This window comes from Hyperolius riggenbachi, chromosome 3, assembly GCF_040937935.1.
Source record: "Hyperolius riggenbachi isolate aHypRig1 chromosome 3, aHypRig1.pri, whole genome shotgun sequence".
Classification (NCBI taxonomy): Eukaryota; Metazoa; Chordata; class Amphibia; order Anura; family Hyperoliidae; genus Hyperolius; species Hyperolius riggenbachi.
The window spans coordinates 247781676-247805046 of NC_090648.1; the positions used below are offsets into that span (position 1 = coordinate 247781676).

Sequence of the window (23371 nt, forward strand, 5' to 3'; positions counted from 1 at the left end):
AGTTCTGTATAATGCCTGAAAAATAAACTTAAAGTTTCGAAAGCTTGTGATAAACCATGTACAGTTAGTCATTAAAGGAATCTCCGGAATCAACATTTGTTGTTTTGATATCTGCAATTATGGATAGTGTTACTATTCTTTATAAAGGAAGAAACAGCTTTGTCTCCTGTGATGATTATATTAACTCTTTTGCTCCCAGAGGGGCTAATTTATCAACACGTGTGAAAAAATAACTGGAGCAAAAGTGGAGTATCTTCCAAGAGCAAACAACTACAATTCATGTTTTATTCAACCTGACCTGATGATACTGACCGGTAATGTTCATTGCCATTTACTTTAATCCACCCAATAGATGAATGTAACCATTCATGGCTTGAGATTACCTGACGCATGCTCGCAGCCGACCACTGGTCCTACCAGCACAGTTTAAGGACCACAAATGTTAATATTTTGATGTAAATGTCAGGTTTTAGTTTTTGAGACGTGTTCTGTTTTTCCCTATTGATTTAGGATTATAAAGTTGTGAAGAAATGTGGGGAGCCTGTCAAAGGAAGTGCCAAGTCCTCTATGATGGAAGATAATTCTACTAGCATAGAAATATCGGACTTAAAACTTGAAAACAGGTTTATGTTGGAGAAGTTGCTGGAGCTAGCTTACAAAATAAGTGATGAGCTTGATGAGGTGAGCATACTGCTATTTCATACAAAGACGGGGCATAACAATAGACCCTGCAAGGGATGCAGCCGCAGGGTGCCCTGTGGGGGGAGAAGTTTCTTGTCCCTGTAATGAGAGACTGACAGCTAAGTACACGGAGAGAGAAAAAGCTCTCTGCACAATTGTTGTAATGACTGCATCTTCTCAGCCACTGATAAGGAACCATACAAAGTTTTGCAGACAAAGATTTGTAGACAGTCCCTATTTAGTGTGCAGCAGGCTCTTGTGCACAGCGCCCAACCTCTCCACCCCTCCCTCAAGTGCTCTGTACTATAGTGATGCTGGAGTCTGCAGAGCAGGATGGACAGAGTGAGTGTAATAAGCTGAGGCTGGGAGCACACTCGTCTGTCGGGTTTTCTGTGGTCGTTTTTCTGTATGCGTTTTCTTGTCTGTATGTGTGAAAATGTACGTTTTATCACAGAAGCTAATGTAATTGATAGGTAAAATGTGTGCAGTGCTTCAATGCTGTCAGTTTTTATTTGCATGGGGAAAACGCATTCAAGTGTGCACTAGCCAATTGAATAACATTGGTTCTCAGTTTACCTGTGCAGAAAGTGAGGGAGAGGGGGCCCCATCCAAAGTTTTTTGCAGGAGGGCCTAGTGATTTCTAGCTACACCCCCGTATGCCAACTACCTATTAAACAAAACCTTATTTCACTAGCTTATGTTGTGATGTAAGATAGCCTGTTCATTTTTTGTGTTTCTTCTTAAAAGTTTTCCGAAAAATCTGGTTTCCTGGAAGAATCATGTGAGGGTAAGTCAAGACGGAACTCTAGAATTGTGAGGCCTAAAATAAATAGTATTATTATTATTCCTTTTGCCTGACAGGTGAGGTCTGGTTGCACACTGGGAGGTAGCGTGCTGATTTGCCCCGCTATGATTAAGAGCTGAGGTAGCTCGAAACATGTTAGCTTATTGATGCATGTGTGTATTGCTATACTGGATACGTCCTAAATAAAGACTTTGAATCCTGGACAAGTGTGGACCTTCTTGCTGTGTACTGTGGGCCTTGCTGACCTGGTCGTGCACGGTCCAGCGATTGGTGGGTCGAGCGGTGTTCACACAGACTTCATCTGATTTGCCCCGCCATGCAGTGCTCACAGGGGTGAAGCAAGGCAGACTTTCCTTTTAGGCAGGGCTCATGCTTGATTCACAAAGCCATGCCAACGCATCGCACAACCGTGCTATGCGTGTAGCATGCAATGTGACGTGCGTGCAGGTTTATGCGTGTAAAGATTTAAGTGCGTGCGGTAACGCGGCAAAGTGCGCGCATTAACGCGCGAACACCTTCGGTAGCGCACGCACGTAACTGTTTACACACACAAACCTTCATGCGCATCACATTGAGTGCTAAACGCATGGCATGGCTTTGTGAATCAAGCCCTTACAGTGGAATTCAATGAAGATTGGTACTTCTGTTAAAAAAATTGTGACAATGCGTTTGTTTTCGAATGCGCAAAAAAAGCAATACATCTTGCAGCATGAACTTGCAAACCGCATGCTAATTCTAATTGACTTTCTTTAGCTACTCTGAAAGAATGCATGTGAAAAACTCAAACTTGTCAGTTGTTCTTCGTAACTTGTGCATGTTGTATGTGCAGACTGATGCTGCAATGCATGTAAATACTAAAGAACTGTGCTTACCAAGCAAGACATTCACTATGAATTGTGACCAGACACTAATTTATTGTACCTTTTTCTTTTTTTTTTCTTTTCTTTTCTTTTTTTTTTTTTTGCTGCAGGCAGTACACAGCCAAAGGATATATCTGAGCATTTAACCAACTTATTTAATTTGGTTAAGAAAATGACCAAGGACAAAAACCAAATGATTGGTAATATTGTCACACACACCTTGGAACTCATCTACCTTCTAATTGGAGAGGTGAGCAGATAGTGAAGCATGGTATCTTCTGAAAAATTTGCTGATAGCAGGTAAAGACAAATACACACCTTTGGCATTTGAACTGCAAACATGCTTAGATGTTTATGTATGTGTCACCACAGTTTAACAAGCTTAAAGTGAACCCGAGCCGACGCTTGGGTCAAAAAAAAAAAGTAAGAAGAGGGAGTCCCCTGGATCCTATATAGAGGCTTTCCGAGCTGAGCCATGCTACACCTGCATAGTAGCATGGACCCGGTGCGGCTCCAGCTTACTACGCAGGCACGGCTGTACTCATGCAGACATCCTCAGCAATTAATGATTACACGGCATGTACTAACGCCAACTTGTGTTCATTATCTCCTAAGTCCTAAGCTCAATCAGTGACTATTCAGAGAAGCCCCCTCTCATGTTTATTTCCCGGCCCATCCTGATCCTCTCCTGCAGGGATCAGTACTCATAAGTGAGGCTGAGGTAATTCATGTCTTTCATCTCTTAGCATTCCTGTGTCCCGCACTCTAGTCAGACTTCTCCAGCCTCAATACTGGATCCTGGCCTGATGAGATCATCAAGCTGGGACCTGGTACACACGGAAGAGGAGGCTGGCTAGAGTGCAGCTACAGGAGCACCTGTGCTGAGAAGTTGCCATCTGTATCTTTCACTGGAGTTGAGCATAGTACACACAAGACTATACTCTCTAACATTGTTTGAAACCGAAGAGTGAATTTTAGAAGACAGTTTGGGGCAGAAGCTAGCGATGTGTTCTGCTTGCAATGCAGATAGGTGGAGAGCAGACACCATGGTTCATGATTAAACTGCACAGAGCAGGTGGGGTGAGTGGTAAAAACGACCGCTAGACAGATCAGTTTGTCACTCGGGGGTTGGGGGCAACTGTACATAAGCTAGATTCACAGCAGAGGCGGCACACAGTAGAACGGCACAGAACGGGTGGTGTGAGCGAGGAAAACTATAATCGCCAGACTAATTGCTCGCTGACGCATCAGTGGGGTCCGGGGGCAGCTGTACATGAGCTAGATGTTCGGCAGAGGTGGCCTCAACCATTATTACAGTTGAAATATCGATGTAATATGGTTTGGTCATGTCAATATCTGGAAGATATTGATCGTTCACCTGATCTATCAGAAATTGTAGCGTATGGCTAGCAGTAGTCTGCTATCCTTACAGCAAAACAATAACTTCATGGTACATAAATCAACGGTCAGAAAAAATCTTATGGGGCTCTATCACTATCCCAGCATTTTGTTTCTGCTGTACTTTGAAAGGGATTCTCAGAGAATTGGCCACATTTTTGAGCACTTTATTTACAAAAGCAATTTTCTAAGCATATTTTTAAAGGCATTCTGCCTGCATGAGAAATTCATTTCAGAGTTCTACTGGAAACAGTCAGCAGCTTCATAGGTATGGCCCAATGGGAGAAAGATGCAAGGCTTGTTGAGCAGGGAGTTGTGCCCCGTTTCATATATGCTCAGGGGTGATGCAGAGGCTCCTGAGTAGTTGTACAGGAAATGTCAGTTACATTCTTTCATCTGTGAAATTCATTCATCTTTTATCTAAAAACCCTTTGTTGGGATGTTGTTATACATTATTGGCATCAGTAGTGGTATATGTTTTTCCAGATCTAAGCCGAGCTATGTTTTCCTTTTCAGTTTACTGGCCTCTGTCCAATGATCCTCTCATGGGTTACTGCTAGATATCATGCATATTGATTTCATAATTTATTACAGAATCTTGTTTATAGATATTTGTATTAGAAATGTACATCTGTGGATCTGTCTCATACTATGTATATGATTAATCATTACATCTTCCAGAGAATCTTCTAGTTCTTTAGGTGGGCTCTGAAATGTATTAAATAAGTCCTATTGTTTTAGAAAATAAATCAGAACTTGTACCTGAGATGGGGCAAAAGGAAAAATGTATACACACCTGGGCCACCACCTGGATCCTCAGCAATTGGCCCCGGAAAATCCTCCAGTCGGCGCAGGCGCAGTCCGGCCATGCACGCGCCCCTTTCATGCGCCCATGGCCGGGAGCGTTCTGCGCAGAAGAACTTTCTGGGGCAAATTATGGACGATCCAGGCGGTGTAGAAGGACGGCAAGGAACCAAATCAGGCTGGAGGAAGCCCCAGGTATGTATAAATATTTCCTTTTGCCCCATCTCAGGTCTACTTTAAGTTAAACTTCTCAGTGCATGGAACTAATAAAAAAAATGTTCAGCAGACTGAGATTCCTCTGTGCAGTGGTTGTCTCTGAAATACGTGAAATCTTTAACCACTTCCTGCAAAAAAGCATGTCCAAAAACCGTTCTTTTTATGCAACTTTAGTGCAAATAGGACGTTCATAAAAGTCCTGCTATTCTGCTAAAGTGCACATGGCAACCCGACCTGAAATTTTGGGTTAAGAAACACATACTTTTCGAAAAAGAGGGAAGCTTCTGGGTCCTGTTGAGGCTTCCCATCTTCGCTTCTGCTTGCCAGGGCCCTCCTCCTTAATATCGGGGCGGCGATCCTCTTTTGGCACAGGCATGGCCATACTCCTGCAGTTGCCAGAAGAGGAACATGGCCTCAATATTCATTCCGACAAGCTTGCCTGAATTCTTGGGGGGGGGGGGGGGGGAATCAGCACAGGACAGAGGATGGCATGGGAATCCTCTATAGAATCCAGAGGCTTCCTTCTTCTTAGGCAAGTATGTGACTTAGGAAAGTATGTGTTTTCGTACGAAAGGTTCGCCATGGGTACACCTTGAAATACAATATGCAACTCATCAGTCTAGTTTCACTTTAGGTTTGCTTCAACTAAATAATGCTATAAATGCAGTGGGATGCGGAAGTTTTGGTAACCTTGTTAATCGTTATAAATTTACTGTATAAATCGTTGGTTGTTATGATAAAATGTCAGTTAAATATATCATTAAATTACAGAGAGTGTGCAATAATTGTTTAAACAAAATTAGGCAGGTGCATAAATTTGGTCGCAAATACAAATTAGAACTGTGCTACACTTGTGACAGTAGTCCTACAGCAACTAAAGACCGCCAAAAGAGTCCATACAGTGCAAGTAGCACTAATAGGCCTTATATAGCTTCAAGCTTCACAGATAATACTTGGCATATGCTTCAGTGTATCTACACCTCCACCACAAACAGACTGGGCACTCACCCTTATCCTATGACCCTCAACCAGATGGGTCACACAGCACTTGTGGGATACTCCCAGGGGATCCCCAGCCTTTAATGATCCACTGCTCACTCAATGCTGTATACTCTTCACAAAGAATGCCTGGCGGGGTCACCAATGAGGAACCAGTACAGCGTGCCGCGTGGAGGCCGAGGCGAGCGGGGATCCAGACACACGGTGCCTGTGGGCGCATAAGCCCAGCCAGATGGCCACCGTATGGGGGAGAGCCCACTAAAACTCTATGCCTTACTATACGCTGAGGAATATGTGAGTGTGTGCATTTTTAACCTTTTAATACATTTCCGGATGGATTTACGCTATGGGAGCCTTGTGCTTTTATTTTGAGGTGCATTCTTTGTGAAGAGTATACAGCATTAAGTGAGCAGTGGATCTTTAAAGGCTGGGGATCCCCTGGGAGTATCCCACAAGTGCTTTGTGACCCATCGGGTTGAGGGTCATAGGATAAGGGTGAGTGCCTAGTCTGTTGGGTGTGGTGTAGGTGTAGATACACTTTGTGTATTGAACGTGCACCACCTGGTTTTATATACGTAGAGTATATTAATTTTACATACCAGTGCAGTGTACTGTATACAAGTTTGCATAAATTTGGGAACCACAAAAAAGAAATGAAATGAAATCAATATTTAGTAGATCCTCCTTTTGCAGAAATTACAGCCTCTAAATGCTTCCTGTAGGTTCCAATGAGAGTCTGGATTCTGCTTGAAGGTATTTTGGACCATTCCTCTTTACAAAACATATCTAGTTCATTCAGGTTTGATGGCTTCCGAGCATAGACAGCTCTCTTTAACTCACACCACAGATTTTCAATTATATTCAGGTTTAGGGACTGAGATGGCCATTCCAGAACGTTGTACTTGTTCCTCTGCATGAATGCCTTAGTGGATTTTGAGCAGTGTTTAGGGTCGTTGATCTGAAAGATCCAGCCCCGGCGCAGCTTCAGCTTTGTCACTGATTCCTGGACATTCATCTCCAGAATCTGCTGATACTGAGTGGGATCCATGCGTCCCTCAACTATGACAAGATTCCCAGTCCCTGCACTGGCCCCACAGCCCCACAACATGATGGAACCACCATATTTTGCTGTAGGTAGCAGGTGTTTTTCTTGGAATGCTATGTTCTTTTTCCTCCATGCATAATGCCCTTTGTTATACCCAAATAACTCAATTTTAGTTTCATCCGTCCACAGCACCTTACTCCAAAATGAAGCTGGCTTGTCCAAATGTGCTTTATCTTACCTCAAGCAGCTCTGTTTGTGCTGTAGGCAGAGAAAAGGCTTCCTCTGCATCACTCTCACATATAGCATCTCCTTGTGTAAAGTGCGCTGAATGGTTGAACGATGCACAGTGACTCCATCTGCAGCAAGATGATGTTGTAGGTCTTTGGTGCTGGTCTGTGGGTTGACTCTGACTGTTCTCACCATTCGTCGCTTCTGTTAATCTGAGATTTTTCTTGGTCTGCCACTTCGAGCCTTAACTTGAACTGAGCCTGTGGTCTTCCATTTCCTTAATATGTTCCTAACTGTGGAAACCGACATTTGAAATCTCTGAGACGGCTTTCTGTATCCTTCCCCCTAAACCATGATGGTGAACAATCTTTGTCTTCAGGATATTTGAGAGTTGTTTTGAGACCCATATCTTGCTTCTCTTCAGAGAAAATTAAGAGGAGGGAAACTTACAACTGACCCCTTGAAATACTTCTTTCTCATAATTGGATTCACCTGTGTATGTAGGTCAGGGGTCACTGAGCTTACCAAGCCAATTTGAGTTCCAATAATTAGTTCTAAAGGTTTTGGAATCCAATAAAATAACTGCCCAAATGTATGCACCTGCCTAATTTTATTTAAACCATTATTGCGCACGTTCTGTAAAGCCAATAAACTTAATTTCACTTCTCAAATATCACTGTGTGTGTGTCTCCTATATGATATATTGACTTTTTTTATCGTAACAACCAACAACTTATACAGTAAGATCATGACGATTAACAAGGTTGCCCAAACTTTCGCATCCCACTGTATATATTGATCTTCCACAATGCTTTTTGTTTTACTTTGTACTTGTTAAAGGATCTTTCTATTTCAGCTTATAGCCAGTTAAAAATTTCCGAAACTGACTGAAGCTGAAATCGCACTTCTTTACAAGCCTGGAATCTGTACTCTATTTATAGTGTACAGACAGCCTGGAAACCTCTCATCTTGCTTTATGAGTAATTAGCAGCGTAGACTAGGAGCTTGTTACTCATTTTAAAATCATGGACTAATCCAGTCACTGGCTGCAGTGGACACTCCCTTTCACAATCTCTGTTAGGAACAATGTAGAACAGTTGTGTTTTGCATTGTTGCTAATCTGAAATAAAACGTGGCATTAATACTTGCAATATAACCAGCCCAACTGCAGAGACTGCTGTTTCCTCAGCAGTAGTGGCATTTCAATACTTTCCATTCCATTTAGAATGGAATTTCCATTTAGAAAAACTCCTTCCCTATCTGTCCCCATCTGGAATAGCTGTGACAAATGCTAACTTCACTTGCTCCAGTACTATCACTAGGGGATATACTGAGATGGTGGGAGGAGGTGCACCAGGGTACATAGAAATCTTATGTACTAGTAAAAAGTAAATGGTCTTACCTCAGATGAAGAATGAATTGTACAAAATAATACATTTTTATTGGACACCAATAACAAAGCGTTTCATTACCAAAAATATATACATATTCTTTTTAAAAATTCATTCTTCATCTGAGGAAAGACAGTTTACTTTTTAGTAGTTTATAAGATGTCTATTTACCCTGGGGTGCCTCCTCCCACCCCTCTCCTAGTATAATGTTCTGTTCCTTACCAAGCTGTCTCCGGACCCAAACATACTCGTGTGGAAAGCCTGAGGTATCAGGACTTGCATAATGCCATCAGGAAGATGTCTCTTTACCCTGGGGTGAATTGTCGCTACTGTAGTACACGCCGCACACCTCAGGCCACCCACTCTTCCGTCTCTATGACGGCAGAGCTCTGTGAGCCGGTAAGGAGCCACTTCCATCAAGGTAAGCCAATGGGATTTGCTCACATTGATGACAGGGTCAAGAGCCAACAAAATCTGCTCCTGACCGGCTCACAGAGCTCTGCCATCTTAGAGACCACAGGGCAAGTGAGCTGAGGCGGGGGACAGCGACGAGATTGGCCGGATCGGTGAGAACGCGCAGTTGTGAGGTGAAAACTACACCCTGGCAGGAATAACGGCCTTAAAACAGGGTGTAGATTTCAATCACTGTGGTTAGTAATGTAACAGCGACAGCTTAGAAACTTTTTTTTCTTCAGTCCTTCAGATTCTGGTGCTGTATACATCAGGCATGAAGCAAGGAGACCTCTCTGCAACTGGAAAAACACCTTTGCTCATAGTTCTATGTAAATATAAAAACAAATGTTATTTAATGGTAGGAATTCCACTTAACGGGACCGTTATTACTAATTAAAAATGAAATAGTGACTTACCTGGGGCTTCCTCAAGCCCACCATAGGCCGCAAGGTCCCCCGGCGTCGTCCTGGCTCCTCTCCCAGTCCCGTCTGGCGGCTCCGCTACGGTACGACTTTGGCCTGAAGTCGTCAGGGCTGCTTTCCACTTTGCCAATATGCGTAATCGCGTCACCTGGCTACACGCCCTTCGCATGTACTGCGCATGCACAGAACTCTCATGCCGGCCGGCGTGATGACGCATAGCCGGCTGACGTGATTACGCATATCGGCCAGGCAGGAAGCAGCCCTAACGACTTCAGGCCGAAGCAGTCAGCCAGGATTGGGAGAGGAGCCAGGAGGATGCCGGGGGAACTTGCGGCCTACGGTGGGCTGGAGGAAGCCCCAGGTAAGTCAATTATTCGTGCTCAGGATCCCTTTTAAAATGGTTAAATAAGTGGCACCAAGAACATAGCACCTTTCTGAATGACAAAAACATAATTATTGCATTTGTTTTTTTGTGGCTGTGTGTTTTTAAATAATTTACAGTCTAATTTAGCTTTGTTGTTGTCCAATCTGTCTCAGGATTATATTATTGTTAAGAAATGTAGCAAGACCACAGTCTGCAACTCTTTTACGCTTGAAGAAGATGCTAGTCCTGTGGTACGTGAACCAACCAAAGTAAACAAGATCTTGGAATTTAATAATAAGATAATCAAACTACTTACTGAAAAGGTGAGCAGCTCTAGTGAAATTACTTCTTAAAGCGGAATATAACCCTGCATTTCAACTTTGCTCTAAAACATTATTTACAGTATATTATATTATACCAGCATTTTTTTTAACTAGACCAGCATTGGAAGGGTTACACAGTGCTTTAAAGTTCCTGGAGATTTCTGCAGACGCATCTGAAGCTGACATAGATACATTTTGTTTATATAAATGTATCTAAGTGTTGAATGTGACTCATCTCTCTGACTGAGAAGGAGTTGGAGGACAGCCAAAGAGTGTGTAACATTTCTCAATAGATACATATAACTAAATAGAATGTAACAATCTGAACTTCTGCATATCTCTCCACGGAACTTTAAACCTCTGTGTTTAAAGAGACTCTGAAGCGAGAATAAATCTCGCTTCAGAGCTCATAGTTAGCAGGGGCATGTGTGCCCCTGCTAAACCGCCGCTATAGCGCGGCTTAACAGGAGTCCCTTCACCCCCAAAGCGACCACTGCAACACTTGGTCGCAGATTTGGTCGTGATTTATGGCTTCCTGGAGGCAGGGCTAATGGCTGCAGCCCTGCCTCCAGTCGCGTCTGTCAGCGGCGCATCGCCGCCTTTTCCCCGCCCCTCTCAGTGAAGGAAGACTGAGAGGGGCGGGGGAGAGGCGGAGATACGCGCTGACAGACGCGCGTGGGGCAGGGCTGCGGCGGTTAGCCCTGCCCCAACCAGGAAGCGCTCCCCCGCTGTACGGAGCGGATTTGGGGGGTCAGGGACCCCCATTAAGCCGCGGGATAGCGGCGTTTTAGCAGGGGCACACGTGCCCCTTCTATCTATGAGGTCTGAAGCGAGATTTATTCTCGCTTCAGACTCTTTAACTCTTCCAATGCTGGTCTAGTAAAAAAAAAATGCTTTTTGCATATAATATGCTGTAAATAATGTTTTAGAGCAAAGTTGAAATGCAGGGTTATATTCCGCTTTAAAATGTAGCATTTCTTTTATGCAGTTGGGAAAAGATGAGTTGGCTAATTGGTGCAAATTGTATAGAAATATGCTCCAGTATATGTAAAAATAGGAAATCCTTTTTTTAAATCACTGCTGGTTTTAAAAATTATATTTGCATCACAGGTAAGAGCCACTGGCAATAAGTTATATCATATTGCACCCATCAGTGCCCCTTAGCATTACAATCAGTGGAACCAGGTTTGCCAGTGTTTATCATCTAGAGTTCTATGTGATTATTACAAGGAATTAGGCCATAAACAGATTGATTTCCCAGTTTGCACACCCACTAGACCATTTTTGTTCCCCAATTGCTTTTGGTGGCCGAGTACACATTTGGGTTTTTCCTGTAAAACAGACATTTTAAAACCACTTAGTTTGCATGAGACACAATCACAATACACCCGCGGGTGCTGTGGGTGGGTGGGGGTGGTCTTTGGGATGACGCACGTACATATGTGTGTGGCCACTTTCTGCCCCCCATGGATGTTCAGGAATTGGTTAATGTATTATTCCCTAGAAATTGAGTGGTCCACATTTTTCCTATTTATTGACAGTATCTTCTTAACCTCTGCTAGACTACTGGAGGCCATGATCTCACCATTTAAGGGTGCATACACACATCAGACTATAGTCTTTGGAAACTTAAAGATCACAGACCAATCTTACCACCCTTCATGTAGTATGAGAGCCATACTCTACACAGTCTTTTCTATGGAGCTGAACTCCACATCAGAAAAAAATCTTTGCAAGATGCTGCACACACAGATGCTGTACAGACACAAAAGATCTGTTCCTGCCAAAAATCCATTCCTGCAAATTGCAATGATAGTCTATGAGATCTGCAGATCATCATACAGACATGATTTAACTGACATTCATCTGCAGATCAAGCAATCATCCATAGATCTGAAAATCCATCCTGGTGGATCTGATCTGCAGATGAATGTCAGTTAAATCATGTGTGTATGATGATCTGCAGATCTCATAGACTATCATTGCAATTTGCAGGGATGGATTTTTGGCAGGAACAGATCTTTTGCAGATACTGATCTTTTGTGTCTGTACAGCATCTGTGTGTGCAGCATCTTGCAAAGATTTTTTTCTGATGTGGAGTTCAGCTCCATAGAAAAGACTGTGTAGAGTATGGCTCTCATACTACATGAAGGGTGGTAAGATTGGTCTGTGATCTTTCAGTTTCCAAAGACTATAGTCTGATGTGTGTATGCATCTTTAGTCAGGGCCCGTTTCCACTAGCACGGAAATCGGGATGAATCCGCAGTTTCCCCACAGGCAAATTGCGTGGGGAAACTGCCGTAGGGAAAAATGGGACGAATCGCTTGCCATAGTTATTCGGCCAACATTGCAGCATTTTTCCATGCAGGGGGCAGAGAATCCCATAGCTGTGCATGGCACATCTTCCGGGATTCGGCTGCACAACAAGGAAGTACCATCCAGCGTCTCTCAGGACGCATGCTGGCTAGTGGAAACAGGATTGTAACCAAGAATCAAACTTTATCCCAATCAGCAGCGGATACCCCATTTCCCTTGAGAAATCTTTACTGGCACTGAAAAAAAAACCTCCAGTGCCCTTTTCACCACCTTATAGCTGCGATTTGTGTCAAATAAGATTGAAGTCTAGGGTGGCACCCTTTTTACACAGATGGCTCAGGAGCCCTTTTCAACTGATACCCTTACAGTCCACTAGGCATGGTCGGAAAATTCCGCGGAATTATTAATTCCGTGATTCCGGCCGGAATTAGCTGATTCCGGTGGTCGGAACGGAATTCCTATACCTCTTAAACGGAATTCCGCGGAAATTTTATAATTCCGACGAAGTTTTCCGGAATGACACCCAAAAAATCTCTCTCCTCCTCCTCCTCCTTAAATCCTTAATCATGCTACTTTTTCTATTGAATTGATCATAATGGTAGTATGGTTTATGCTAGACCAGCTTTAGCATGTAGTGTGGTTCATGGTCTAGAGGGTAAGACAGATACCTACTACACACTGAGTCCTGGATTCAAATCCCAGCTACGGTATATAAGCATGCTTTTCAAAAAGTACAAATCCTTAATCATGCTACTTTTTCTATTGAATTGATCATAATGGTAGTATGGTTTATGCTAGACAAGCTTTAGCATGTAGTGTGATTCATGGTCTAGAGGGTAAGACAGATACCTAATTTTTCCGACGGAATTCCGGATACGTCGGAATTCCGCGGAACAGCTCTGGAATACCGTCGGAATGAAACGGTAGCGGAATTTCGGTATGACTGTATGCGGAATTGTCCCGGAAACAGAAATGGGCTCTTCCGACCATGCCTGCAGTCCACCACCTCACCCCACAGCCATCAGCAACAGGGTAGGCAAAACGGTCATTTATGACAACTGCATGTCTTTATGTGTATCAGCCGGAGTAAATAAAGCTGTTTTATTGCTTTGGAACCTGCATGTGCCAGCCTGCTTTCTCTTCAACTGTGACAGTCCATATTCTATCATTATCATGAGACCTAAATCCAGGAAACAAATCTTTGCTGTTTAAACGCATTGTTTAAACTATTTTAATGTTTTAACTACAATTTCTGTCTGTTAAAATGGACCTGAACTCTTGCACAGGACAAAAGGAAAACAGAGAAATGCACTCTGTGTGTATTTAGAGAGTGTAGTTTGAGCTCTCCCCGTGTCACCTGACTGCCATGGCAGATAAGCTCAATTGAAAGCACAGGATGTTAACAATATGTCTGACTCCATGAAAGCAGGAAGTAAAAACACTGCAGATTTATTTCAGGATTTGTATCATCTGTAACCAAGATTTTTTTTTTCTTTAAAAGTTAATATGCTGTTGTTCATCTATTAGAGCTGAGGTGAAGTTCTGGTCCGCTTTAAGTTCATTTTTTTATTTCGTATTTTAGATTACTTTAAAGACTGAAGATGCTGAAGTATACTCCACCATGAGGGAATATTTAAAAGGCTATCGGGAGTTTTTTAAGGATGTCACAATGGACCATGAGCAGAATCAAAGTATTGGTAGGAACATTTTTACATTAGACACTTGTCTTAAAAAAAAAAAAAAAAATTCTGTATGGTCTAAGCTACAAATATTAACCCTCAAAACCATGCCTAATACTAACTTTAACCTCCTACTCTTAAAGGACAATTGACTTTAGAGGGATATGAAGGCTTGTCATACTGAATTTAATTCCTTTTTAAACAATACCAGTTGCCTGGCATCCTGCTGATCTTTCATGCATCAGTGTCTGAATCACATTTGAGTGAGGCCCCTTTCAGAGTTACCTTGTGTTGCTGCAGGGTAAAGGTCCGTACACACGCCTGACTGCAGGCAACGACGGGTCCGTCGTCACCTCCCGCTGGGCGGGTTTTCAGCAGACAGTCCGGCATGTGTACAGTCTGTCGGCGGATTGATAAGGCTGTTTCTGAGCGATCCGCCAAACAGCCGTATCAGTCTGCAGACAGACTGTACACACTCCGGACTGTCGCTGGAACGCCCGCCCGTCGTTGCCTGCACTCAGGTGTGTGTACTGACCTTAACGCAACAACAAGGCAATTGAGCCTAGCATACTTAGTGCGCCGTAATGCGTTGGAATTTCCCGATCGGCTGCCACAAAGTCAACAGTGTGTTGTTATTGTCTGACTTCCGCTGCAATGTAGATTAATGGGTGACGCAGGGATTTTAAATTTGTTGGCGATGGTGTGGTGCAAATGCACAGAAAGATGCGAATAGGACTGGGAATCCCAGTGACATACTTCATGTCCAGCAAGGAGTGGTGAAAGAAGGGGGTTGGCACTGTACATAAGACCCTATCAGCACACTCTGTCCCAGGGTCAATTCTTTTACTAGACTTTAACTTGGTGTTTAACACCATCAGCCCCCAAATCAGGGGAACCTTGCTGCGCTCGATGTTAACCCCACTCTATGCCTGTGGATCACTGACTTCCTCAAAAACAGATCCCAGGCGGTCAAGCTAGTCACTATCCGCTGACAACCAAGAACCACCAATACAGGGGCCCTTCAAGGATGTGTTTTGTCGCTGTTCCTTTTTTTCCTATATACAAACAACTGTACATGCATGGCAGACTCTGTCAAAGTAATCAAGTTCGTCGACGACCGCACCATAATTGGCTTCATCACCAGAAATGATGAGCAAGAGTACCGCCACCATGTTGACAGAATCTCCCACTGGTGTAGGGAGAATGGCTTGGTCCTCAACACAGCAAAAACCATTGAGCTGATTGTTGACTTTAGGAAGAACGCCTCCGTCCCACCGCCAATGCATATTGACGGCACAGATGTGAAAAGCGTTCCCAGTGCACGCCTCCTGGGAACTACCATCTGCAAAAACATGACTTGGAAGGTCAACACCACCTCGACCCAGAGGAAAGCCCAGCAGAGGCTATTCTTCCTCCTCCAACTGAAGAAGTTTGGTATGCCCCAAAAACTTCCCGCAAGCTTTTACTCCGCACTATTGAATCTGTCCTCTGCTCCTCCTTCCAGGTCTGGTGTGCCGGCTCCTCCGCCAGCAACAGACATAAACTACAGATCAGCGGAGAAGGGTCATTGGTAAACCCCTCCCCCTCTGGACCTCCTCTACAACTCCAGACTGCTCCAGGGCACTAAGTATTGCCAGTCGGTCCATCTTCACCAAGACCACAAGACACAGGAACAGTTTCTTCCCCTCAGCCATCAATCTACTGAACCCTCTTTATTAACTTCCCTCCCCCCCCCCCCCCCCCCCCCAGCAGATCATTCTTATCTTAAGTGCTGTAAGTGATAAAACCTGAATGCACTGCTTGATATTGTTTATAATCGTGGTCAAACTCCATGCTTATTGCTGTGTGTAAATTGTTTCGTGCTTGGCAAAATAAAATCTGATTCTGAATGTCATTTTCTACATTGGGATGCAATTGGGGTGTTGCATTGCACCACAAACGCAACAACCTGGTGTAAAACCAGCCATAAACAAGCATGCAGCAAATGCAGTCAAACGTAACCTCCTTAGCGGTATGCCCGACACTGTGTCGGGCATACTGCTCTCTGGCCTCAGGAGTCCCCATGAAAAATGTTTCTGATCCAATGGCTTTAAAACCTAGCTAGCACTAGGCTAGTTAGTATATGTGCCGGCACCCTCGGATCGCCGCCAATCCCCTAATCCAGCTAGTTAATACATTACCCAGCCTGGATCGAGCGATCGGCACAGCCTCTCCACACAGCTCTGGTCTCTCTATGGAGAGGATGGGGTCTGCTCATGACGTCGGTGATGTCCTGTACGATGGGGGCTCTGCTGATCGCTGGATCCAGGCTGGGTAATGTATTAACTGGCTGGATCAGGAGATCGGCAGCAATCGGGGGTGCCGGCCACATATACTAGCTAGCCTAGTGCTAGCTAAAGGTATTACAGCCATTGGATCAGAAATTATTCATTGGGGACCATAAAACTGTAAAACCTCCTGAGCGGCATAACGCTCAAGAGGTTATGTTAAACATCTTATCTGCATGCTTGTTCAGGGTCTATGGCTTAAAGTTTTAGAGGCAGAGGATTAGCAGGATAGTCAATCAATGTGCATTGTTTAAAAGGCAATAAATATGGCATCCTCCATATCAGTATAAGGTCAGTTGTCCTTTATTTTACGTTCATTTTAATGTTTATTACTAAGTGCATAAAAAAGTAAAATTTAAATTGGTGCAAAATTTTGCTAAAGAATGAAACCTTCTTGCGTAGCGCATCACAGGTTTCCAAGTCCTCACCACTGACACCTCCTCTCCTACTCCTTCTCCCCGGAAGTTCAAACTCTGCCCACTGGAGGTCATATAGTAACCACAGTGACATTATCCATGTGACTTGGGGGTATGTCCAATTTTGATCCCCACCACAGCGCCTCTAGTGACTGACAGACCTAAAAATGACTGGTAGATTTGGAGTGCTTTTGCAAGGAAGGGTAAGGCCCCGTTTACACTTAATCAGTTGCTCTCAGTTATAACTGAAAGGTCAACTGATTTTCAAAGTAATGCCCATGTTTTCTTATGGCACCTTTCACACGTAATCTTTTTCACAATGCACTTCTATGGAGAAGGAAAAAAAATGCGAACTAAGTGTAAACGGGGCCTTAGCGCATATTCCCAAGTGAAGATGTGCCATGATGACTTTTTTTTTTTTTTTTTTTCTTCCATTTATCCAAATTTTATTGATTTTGCAAAGGAAAAAATATAATGTTGTAACAATCAATAACAGCTGATCATCAAATACAACCTGAGAATATAAAATCATACAATAACGTACAATGCCGTAATAACTTTGACTAATATTATATGTAATAGGATAGGACTATTGAAGAGGTAAGCCAATCTAGTCTGTATATTACTAAGCATTAACTCTATTACAAGAACAAATTTCATACCAATCACTGTCACTCATAACCTAATCAAGGCTGACCACAAAAGTGGTAAGAAAAAGATTAACCTAAGCTGTCCTACTGGTTGGTCCTAGGAGAGGACCCTGGACAGCGAATACTGCATTCTAATTACTGAGCATCAAAAAGAGGTTGGAAGGAGGATGGAGAATCTTGATACCTCACGTATATCTTTCCTCTTGAAAAGCTTCATCTAATAGAAACATATTTACGGCCACTATGAACATACATTAAAATTGAACCACCTAAGCTAAGAGAAAAATGAACATTATCCAAACAAGATAAGTATGACTAAACAACAAAAATACTATTGTGATATGTACACAGGTGTCAAGGCATGCTAGTAGAGACCCACACGTTTTCAATTTTTGAAGTTAGGTTGAATAGGCGGAGGTCCAATTCTCCGGGACAACAAACTATTTGCAGTTCCTGTTTAGTCTTCGTGCCATGCTGACTTCTAACCAAGAAGACTTAATGCTGTTATTAAATCAAAGGGTGATTCAATAAAGTATTATTTTAAGGAAATGCATATTTATGCAGCCAGTTTATTGTACTTTTTATGTATTTCATTTGCAATGTACAGATTATAGATCACATTATGGCTACGTGCCAATTGTCCGTTGTGATCCCTGTAACAGCAGGAACGCAAAGGATTGTGAAAGCTTCGCTGCATGTTACCTGAAGCATACAGTCAATGAAATGTATGCTTCATTTTACTGTTAATGCACAAATTTTGCAGTAACGCATCGCATGCAGTACGTTAGGATGCCGCATACCGATATATCACAACACAGCTGCCCCACTGTTAAGGTGGGAGACGTTTTAAAATGATGTTTTCTTGTCTGAAATCACAGAATCCTGGCTTTTTAACTTGGTGTGTATACTTTTCATATCCACTGTATATGTGATAATGTATTCTTACAACACTTCTGAAGAAGTATTTGATATAAAATGAAGCACAAGATCATACTTTGTTTAGTAACACAGCACCTGAATTATTTATTTGTTGCATTGTCCTTTTACAAATAAAGTTATGCTTTCTTTTTATAGGCAGATCTGCTGTCCATAGTAGTATGAATGAGTCAAGCAGCAGTAAAACCAGTATGGATTCTGTCAAACACGAAGGAGTGACTGAACAGTCTGACGTAAATCTTCTACTGCAAAGTAAAACAAGCAAGAGAAAGAGTAAGCCTACACGGATTGTATTTGGTGAGTTTCCTGCACGTAAAAAGAAGAATCGCACAGACACCACTGTTTTGTCTCTAAAAAAGAAAGACCCTGCAAAAGACCCAGCTTTGGCCAGGGACAGCCGACAGATAACCAAGCATTTACCCAAAGATGATCTTGATGTAGCAGCAGAAGATTGCACATTTGGGAAGCCAGATAAAGATCTGAACGGGATTTTGGACAATGTGGGTATAATCCAGACCATAGTGAAAGATGACCATAAACCACCATCTTCTGAAGACTGTCAGTCAGAACTACCTCTACATTCACTAAGTGAAAAGCTGTATGAATGCACTGTGTGCGGTAAAAATTTTACCAAAAAGTCTCACCTTCAATCCCACAGGAGAGTTCACTCTGGAATAAGACCATTTGCTTGTCTGGACTGTGGAAAACGCTTCACTAGTAATTCTACTCTCGTGGATCATCAGAGAATCCATACTGGAGAAAAACCTTTTGTTTGTTCAGAATGTGGGAGGTGCTTTACCAAGAACTCCAATCTAATAGATCATCAGAGGACTCACACAGGGGAAAAGCCCTTTGCATGTACTGCTTGTGGTAAATGCTTTGCCAGGAGCTCCAATCTAGTGGAACACCAGAAGACACACACTGGTGAAAAGTCTTTTGTCTGCTCTGAATGTGGCAAAGGTTTCTCCAGAAGCTCCACCCTTGCAGAGCACCAGAAGACTCACACGAGAGGAGAAACTTATATCTGTTCAGAATGTGGACAATGTTTTACTAAGAACTCCAGTCTGGTCAGGCACCAGAGTATTCATACTGGACAGAAGCCATATATATGTACTGTGTGTGGGAAAGGCTTTTCTAGCAGCTCCAATCTGGTGAGGCATCATATCACCCACACAGGAGAAAAACCATTTACATGCCCTCTATGTGGCAGGACTTTCAATCAGAACTCCAATCTTATTTCACATCAGAAAACTCATAAAGTCAAGACTGTAGAAGTGAAATAAATGTTTGACATTTAACTAACACATGGGCCCATATGCAATTAACTTTCACCTGAGTTTTCTCCTAGATGATATTTTCACAACCTGTAACCACCAGCGAGCAAGAAAACACTCCGAATATTTTGTCAGTACCTTTTCACCAACTTTTTGATCTTTTTTTCAATTGCAGAGTGCTAAAAAGTTATTTTAAATTGAAAATCATCTCCTAGGAGAAAACTGAGCAGAATAAGTTAATTGCAAATGGGCCACAGACTCCAAAGTCTATTCTCTCTCAGTAAAAACTTTTTCCAAAGTCCAACACTTGCAAAAACACTTATTTTGTGTTTTTGTTGTAGAGATTCCACTCTTTCATTCACTGGTGGCTCACATTTAGTGAGGGTGTTCCTAGGAGAACACATATACCATAAAAGCCTGACCGAGGCTCTCCACCTTCCCTGTACTTCCCTAAGCAAAATTAAGTTTGGCTGCAGCTGGGTTTTAAGAAGTGGAAAAGGCAGATCTCAAAGCTAACCCTTTTACCTGATGTAACTCCCGAACAATATTTTATGGACAATCATTACTTAACCTACAGAGTGGTAAACCCGACTGTCTCAGGGTAAAAAAAAAAGATCCATGAAGCAGTTACCCTGAGACATAGTCAGTCTGACCACAGAATCTGCTTACTGTTGCTCCATCACTGCATCTCTTCCCCCCCCCCCTCCCCCACCTGGGCACTTTCTCCTGTCTCCAGTCATGCACTAGGATTAATGCCACAGGTAAAGGCTGATTAGTGTGCGCACCTCATCTTTGGGTGTACACTTGACACAGAAATCTAGGTAGACATGAAACACCCAAGAGGTTAAAAAAAGAAAATTCCCAAAGGAATAGTGATTCTGTACTTTCAGTATCTGGATTGAAAGGCACTAGGGGCCTTATGCACTAACCAGCGATAATATTGCTGTGCAGAGAAAGTGCACAGCAATCTTTCCGAAACTACTGCCAGCAGTGTACCGTGAGTTACACTATTAGCACGACTCTAGGTGCTCTAGTAATGCAAGTGTTGCTACAGTAATGCGTATTGGTAATGCGTATTAATGTAGCGGTTTTCACTGTACTCGAGTACCACTAATCGCGCTTATAACATAACTTTCTGTACACTGCTGACTGTAGTACCAGTAATATTGCTGTTGGCTGTCTCCGCACGGTAATACGGTATTGTTATGGTTATGCTATTTTACATCTGAGGGCTTGGAATTAAGCGATGTTCCTTGCATCAGTCCAGTGACTACTGTTTTCTTAAGTTTTTTTGTGGCCAAAGAAGATACTTGGAGCAGTGGTGATGTGACTGCAATGTGTCCTGAACAATTAAGGGATTATTGCACTTTAAAAGAAATGAGGCACTTTTAACGTCTAATAACTTTCAATGCTGTGTAATGAATATAGTTTATATTTTTTACTTGTCAAGATTTTATCTGGCATCCATACAGCACCTTGCTTTCCAAATCATGCATAGGAGGCAGTTACATGTAAAGGAAGTCATTAGAGTGGTATTAGTACAAGAACTTGGTCATATGTAATGATGATGCATGCACTGCCCCCACACAAATGTTAAAGAGAACAAGAAGCTGGACAGGTAACTTGCTGTTAGCAGGAGATTCAAATATTACAGTTTGCCAAGTAATAGGTATGGATTGTTGCCATCACATCTCAGGAGAATTGATTGAGACGTTTGTGGCTTTTAATTTACATGTATACCAATTGCACATTAAGGCCTCTGTGTTTTTAAGGACTTATATCAGTTAGGTAGTCGGTGTAGGATGTTCGTGTCTTCTAGGAAGGCAACAAAGATTTTCCGAAATTCAGATGTAAAGGTCCAAAAAGCTAAACAAATAAATGTTTTTGAAACATTCTACCTGCCGCCACTTTTCAGATTTATTTTTTTTTGTTTTGTTGTAATCCCCTTGCCGAAATCCCATTTCTTCCCGCTCTGAAAGATTTATTAAGCTGCAAAACAATGGTGACACCCACTCAGGATCATCATCCTCATAGATGTTTCTGGGATGAAAGGATTCAATACAAAAACACATTTCAATAATTGCACTGGATATGCTAAAATATATAAATGGTTTGTGAATATATATGTGTACAAAAGGGTGGTTTTATATATATGTTCTGGCCAGAACCCAAAGTTGGCTACTTCGGGATCTGGCCAACCACATTGGTGAAGTGGCCAACTGAATCACTTTACATTTTTTAACTTTGGCCAGCCAGAACACAAAATGACAGTACCTAGCTGGCCAAGTCCAGAAGAAGGCTTTCCTGTAGCTGCAATAAGTAAAGTTTAGCGACAGCAAATGGGTGCAGAGGACACATTTACGATGGCTAATGTTGGTGTTAAGGACCTCTGTCCTCCCCTCTGCTCTGTTCCTTTACCTGTGTTACCTTCTGGTTTCCGTTCTGCACCAGTGCTTTATGTCCTCTGTTTCCCTCCATTGTCCACTCACCTGCCTCCTCCCCTGTCAATATCTCCTCCAAATTTCACCTATCTACTTGCCACCAATCCTTTGGGACTTTTGTTCTCTGCTCTCCACCTCCATCCTTTGGTCATCTCTGAGCTGACTCTTGCCGCCATTCTAGATAAGGCTTTGAGACTTTGCCAGCCAAGTCATTTTGCATTCTTGTTGGCCAAATTCCAGAAATGTAAATAAACAGAATCTGTTGTCATATTGGCCGCATTACTCGACCACTTCTCACATTGGCTGGCAAGATGCAGGAGTGGCCAGACTGTTTATAACTGTTCTGTTCGCAACATGTATGTTATCCTTGAGTTATTTGTCTTACAGCAAAGAAAATGGAATACTGTCCTTGCAGCCAGTTTGAATTTAGCATGTGTATTCTAAATTAGTTTTAGAATTTGAAACCTGCAGTATAACTGACCCCAATTTTTGCTTTCCTCCATTTTTTTTAACTATGCTTATTTGCAAATATAGTAATATTCTGAGTGATTTTGTATAATTGTTTACTCTTCACTTGAAAGATGTAAAAAAATGGTGTATCAGTTAATTGCTCAAATTGATTTGTTTTTTTTTCAACTAACTGCCCAACTAACTGTAGGACAAGATTTCATCTACAGTTAGTTGAGCAGTCCTCTACCAACAATTCTAAAATATACAGTGGCTTGCAGAAGTATTCGGCCCCCTTGAAGTTTTCCACATTTTGTCACATTACTGCCACAAACATGAATCAATTTTATTGGAATTCCATGTGAAAGACCAATACAAAGTGCTGTACACATGAGAAGTGGAACGAAAATCATACATGATTCCAAACATTTTTTACAAATCAATAACTGCAAAGTGGGGTGTGCGTAATTATTCAGCCCCCTGAGTCAATACGTTGTAGAACCACCTTTTGCTGCAATTACAGCTGCCAGTCTTTTAGGGTATGTCTCTACCAGCTTTGCACATCTAGAGACTGAAATCCTTGCCCATTCTTCTTTGCAAAACCGCTCCAGCTCAGTCAGATTAGATGGACAGCGTTTGTGAACAGCAGTTTTCAGATCTTGCCACAGATTCTCAATTGGATTTAGATCTGGACTTTGACTGGGCCATTCTAACACATGGATATGTTTTGTTTTAAACCATTCCATTGTTGCCCTGGCTTTATGTTTAGTATCGTTGTCCTGCTGGAAGGTGAACCTCTGCCCCAGTCTCAAGTCTTTTGCAGTCTCCAAGAGGTTTTCTTCCAAGTTTGCCCTGTATTTGGCTCCATACATTTTCCCATCAACTCTGACCAATTT

The 23371-nt window shown here is 42.5% G+C and overlaps 1 protein-coding gene across 5 annotated transcripts in view; it reads left to right on the plus strand.

Moving 5' to 3' along the window:
• Positions 1-22523, plus strand: part of LOC137563534 (oocyte zinc finger protein XlCOF7.1-like) — a 64865-nt gene extending 42342 nt beyond the window's left edge. For all 5 annotated transcript variants that reach the window (XM_068276114.1, XM_068276115.1, XM_068276116.1 and 2 more), the window contains 6 exons: positions 511-681; positions 1429-1468; positions 2457-2596; positions 9840-9989; positions 13888-14002; positions 18452-22523. In XM_068276114.1, coding sequence (XP_068132215.1) covers positions 511-681; positions 1429-1468; positions 2457-2596; positions 9840-9989; positions 13888-14002; positions 18452-19596 — 1761 coding nt within the window. In that variant the 3' untranslated portion in view covers positions 19597-22523. The remainder of the gene's footprint in view (positions 1-510; positions 682-1428; positions 1469-2456; positions 2597-9839; positions 9990-13887; positions 14003-18451) is intronic.
• The last annotated feature ends 848 nt before the right edge of the window (positions 22524-23371 follow it).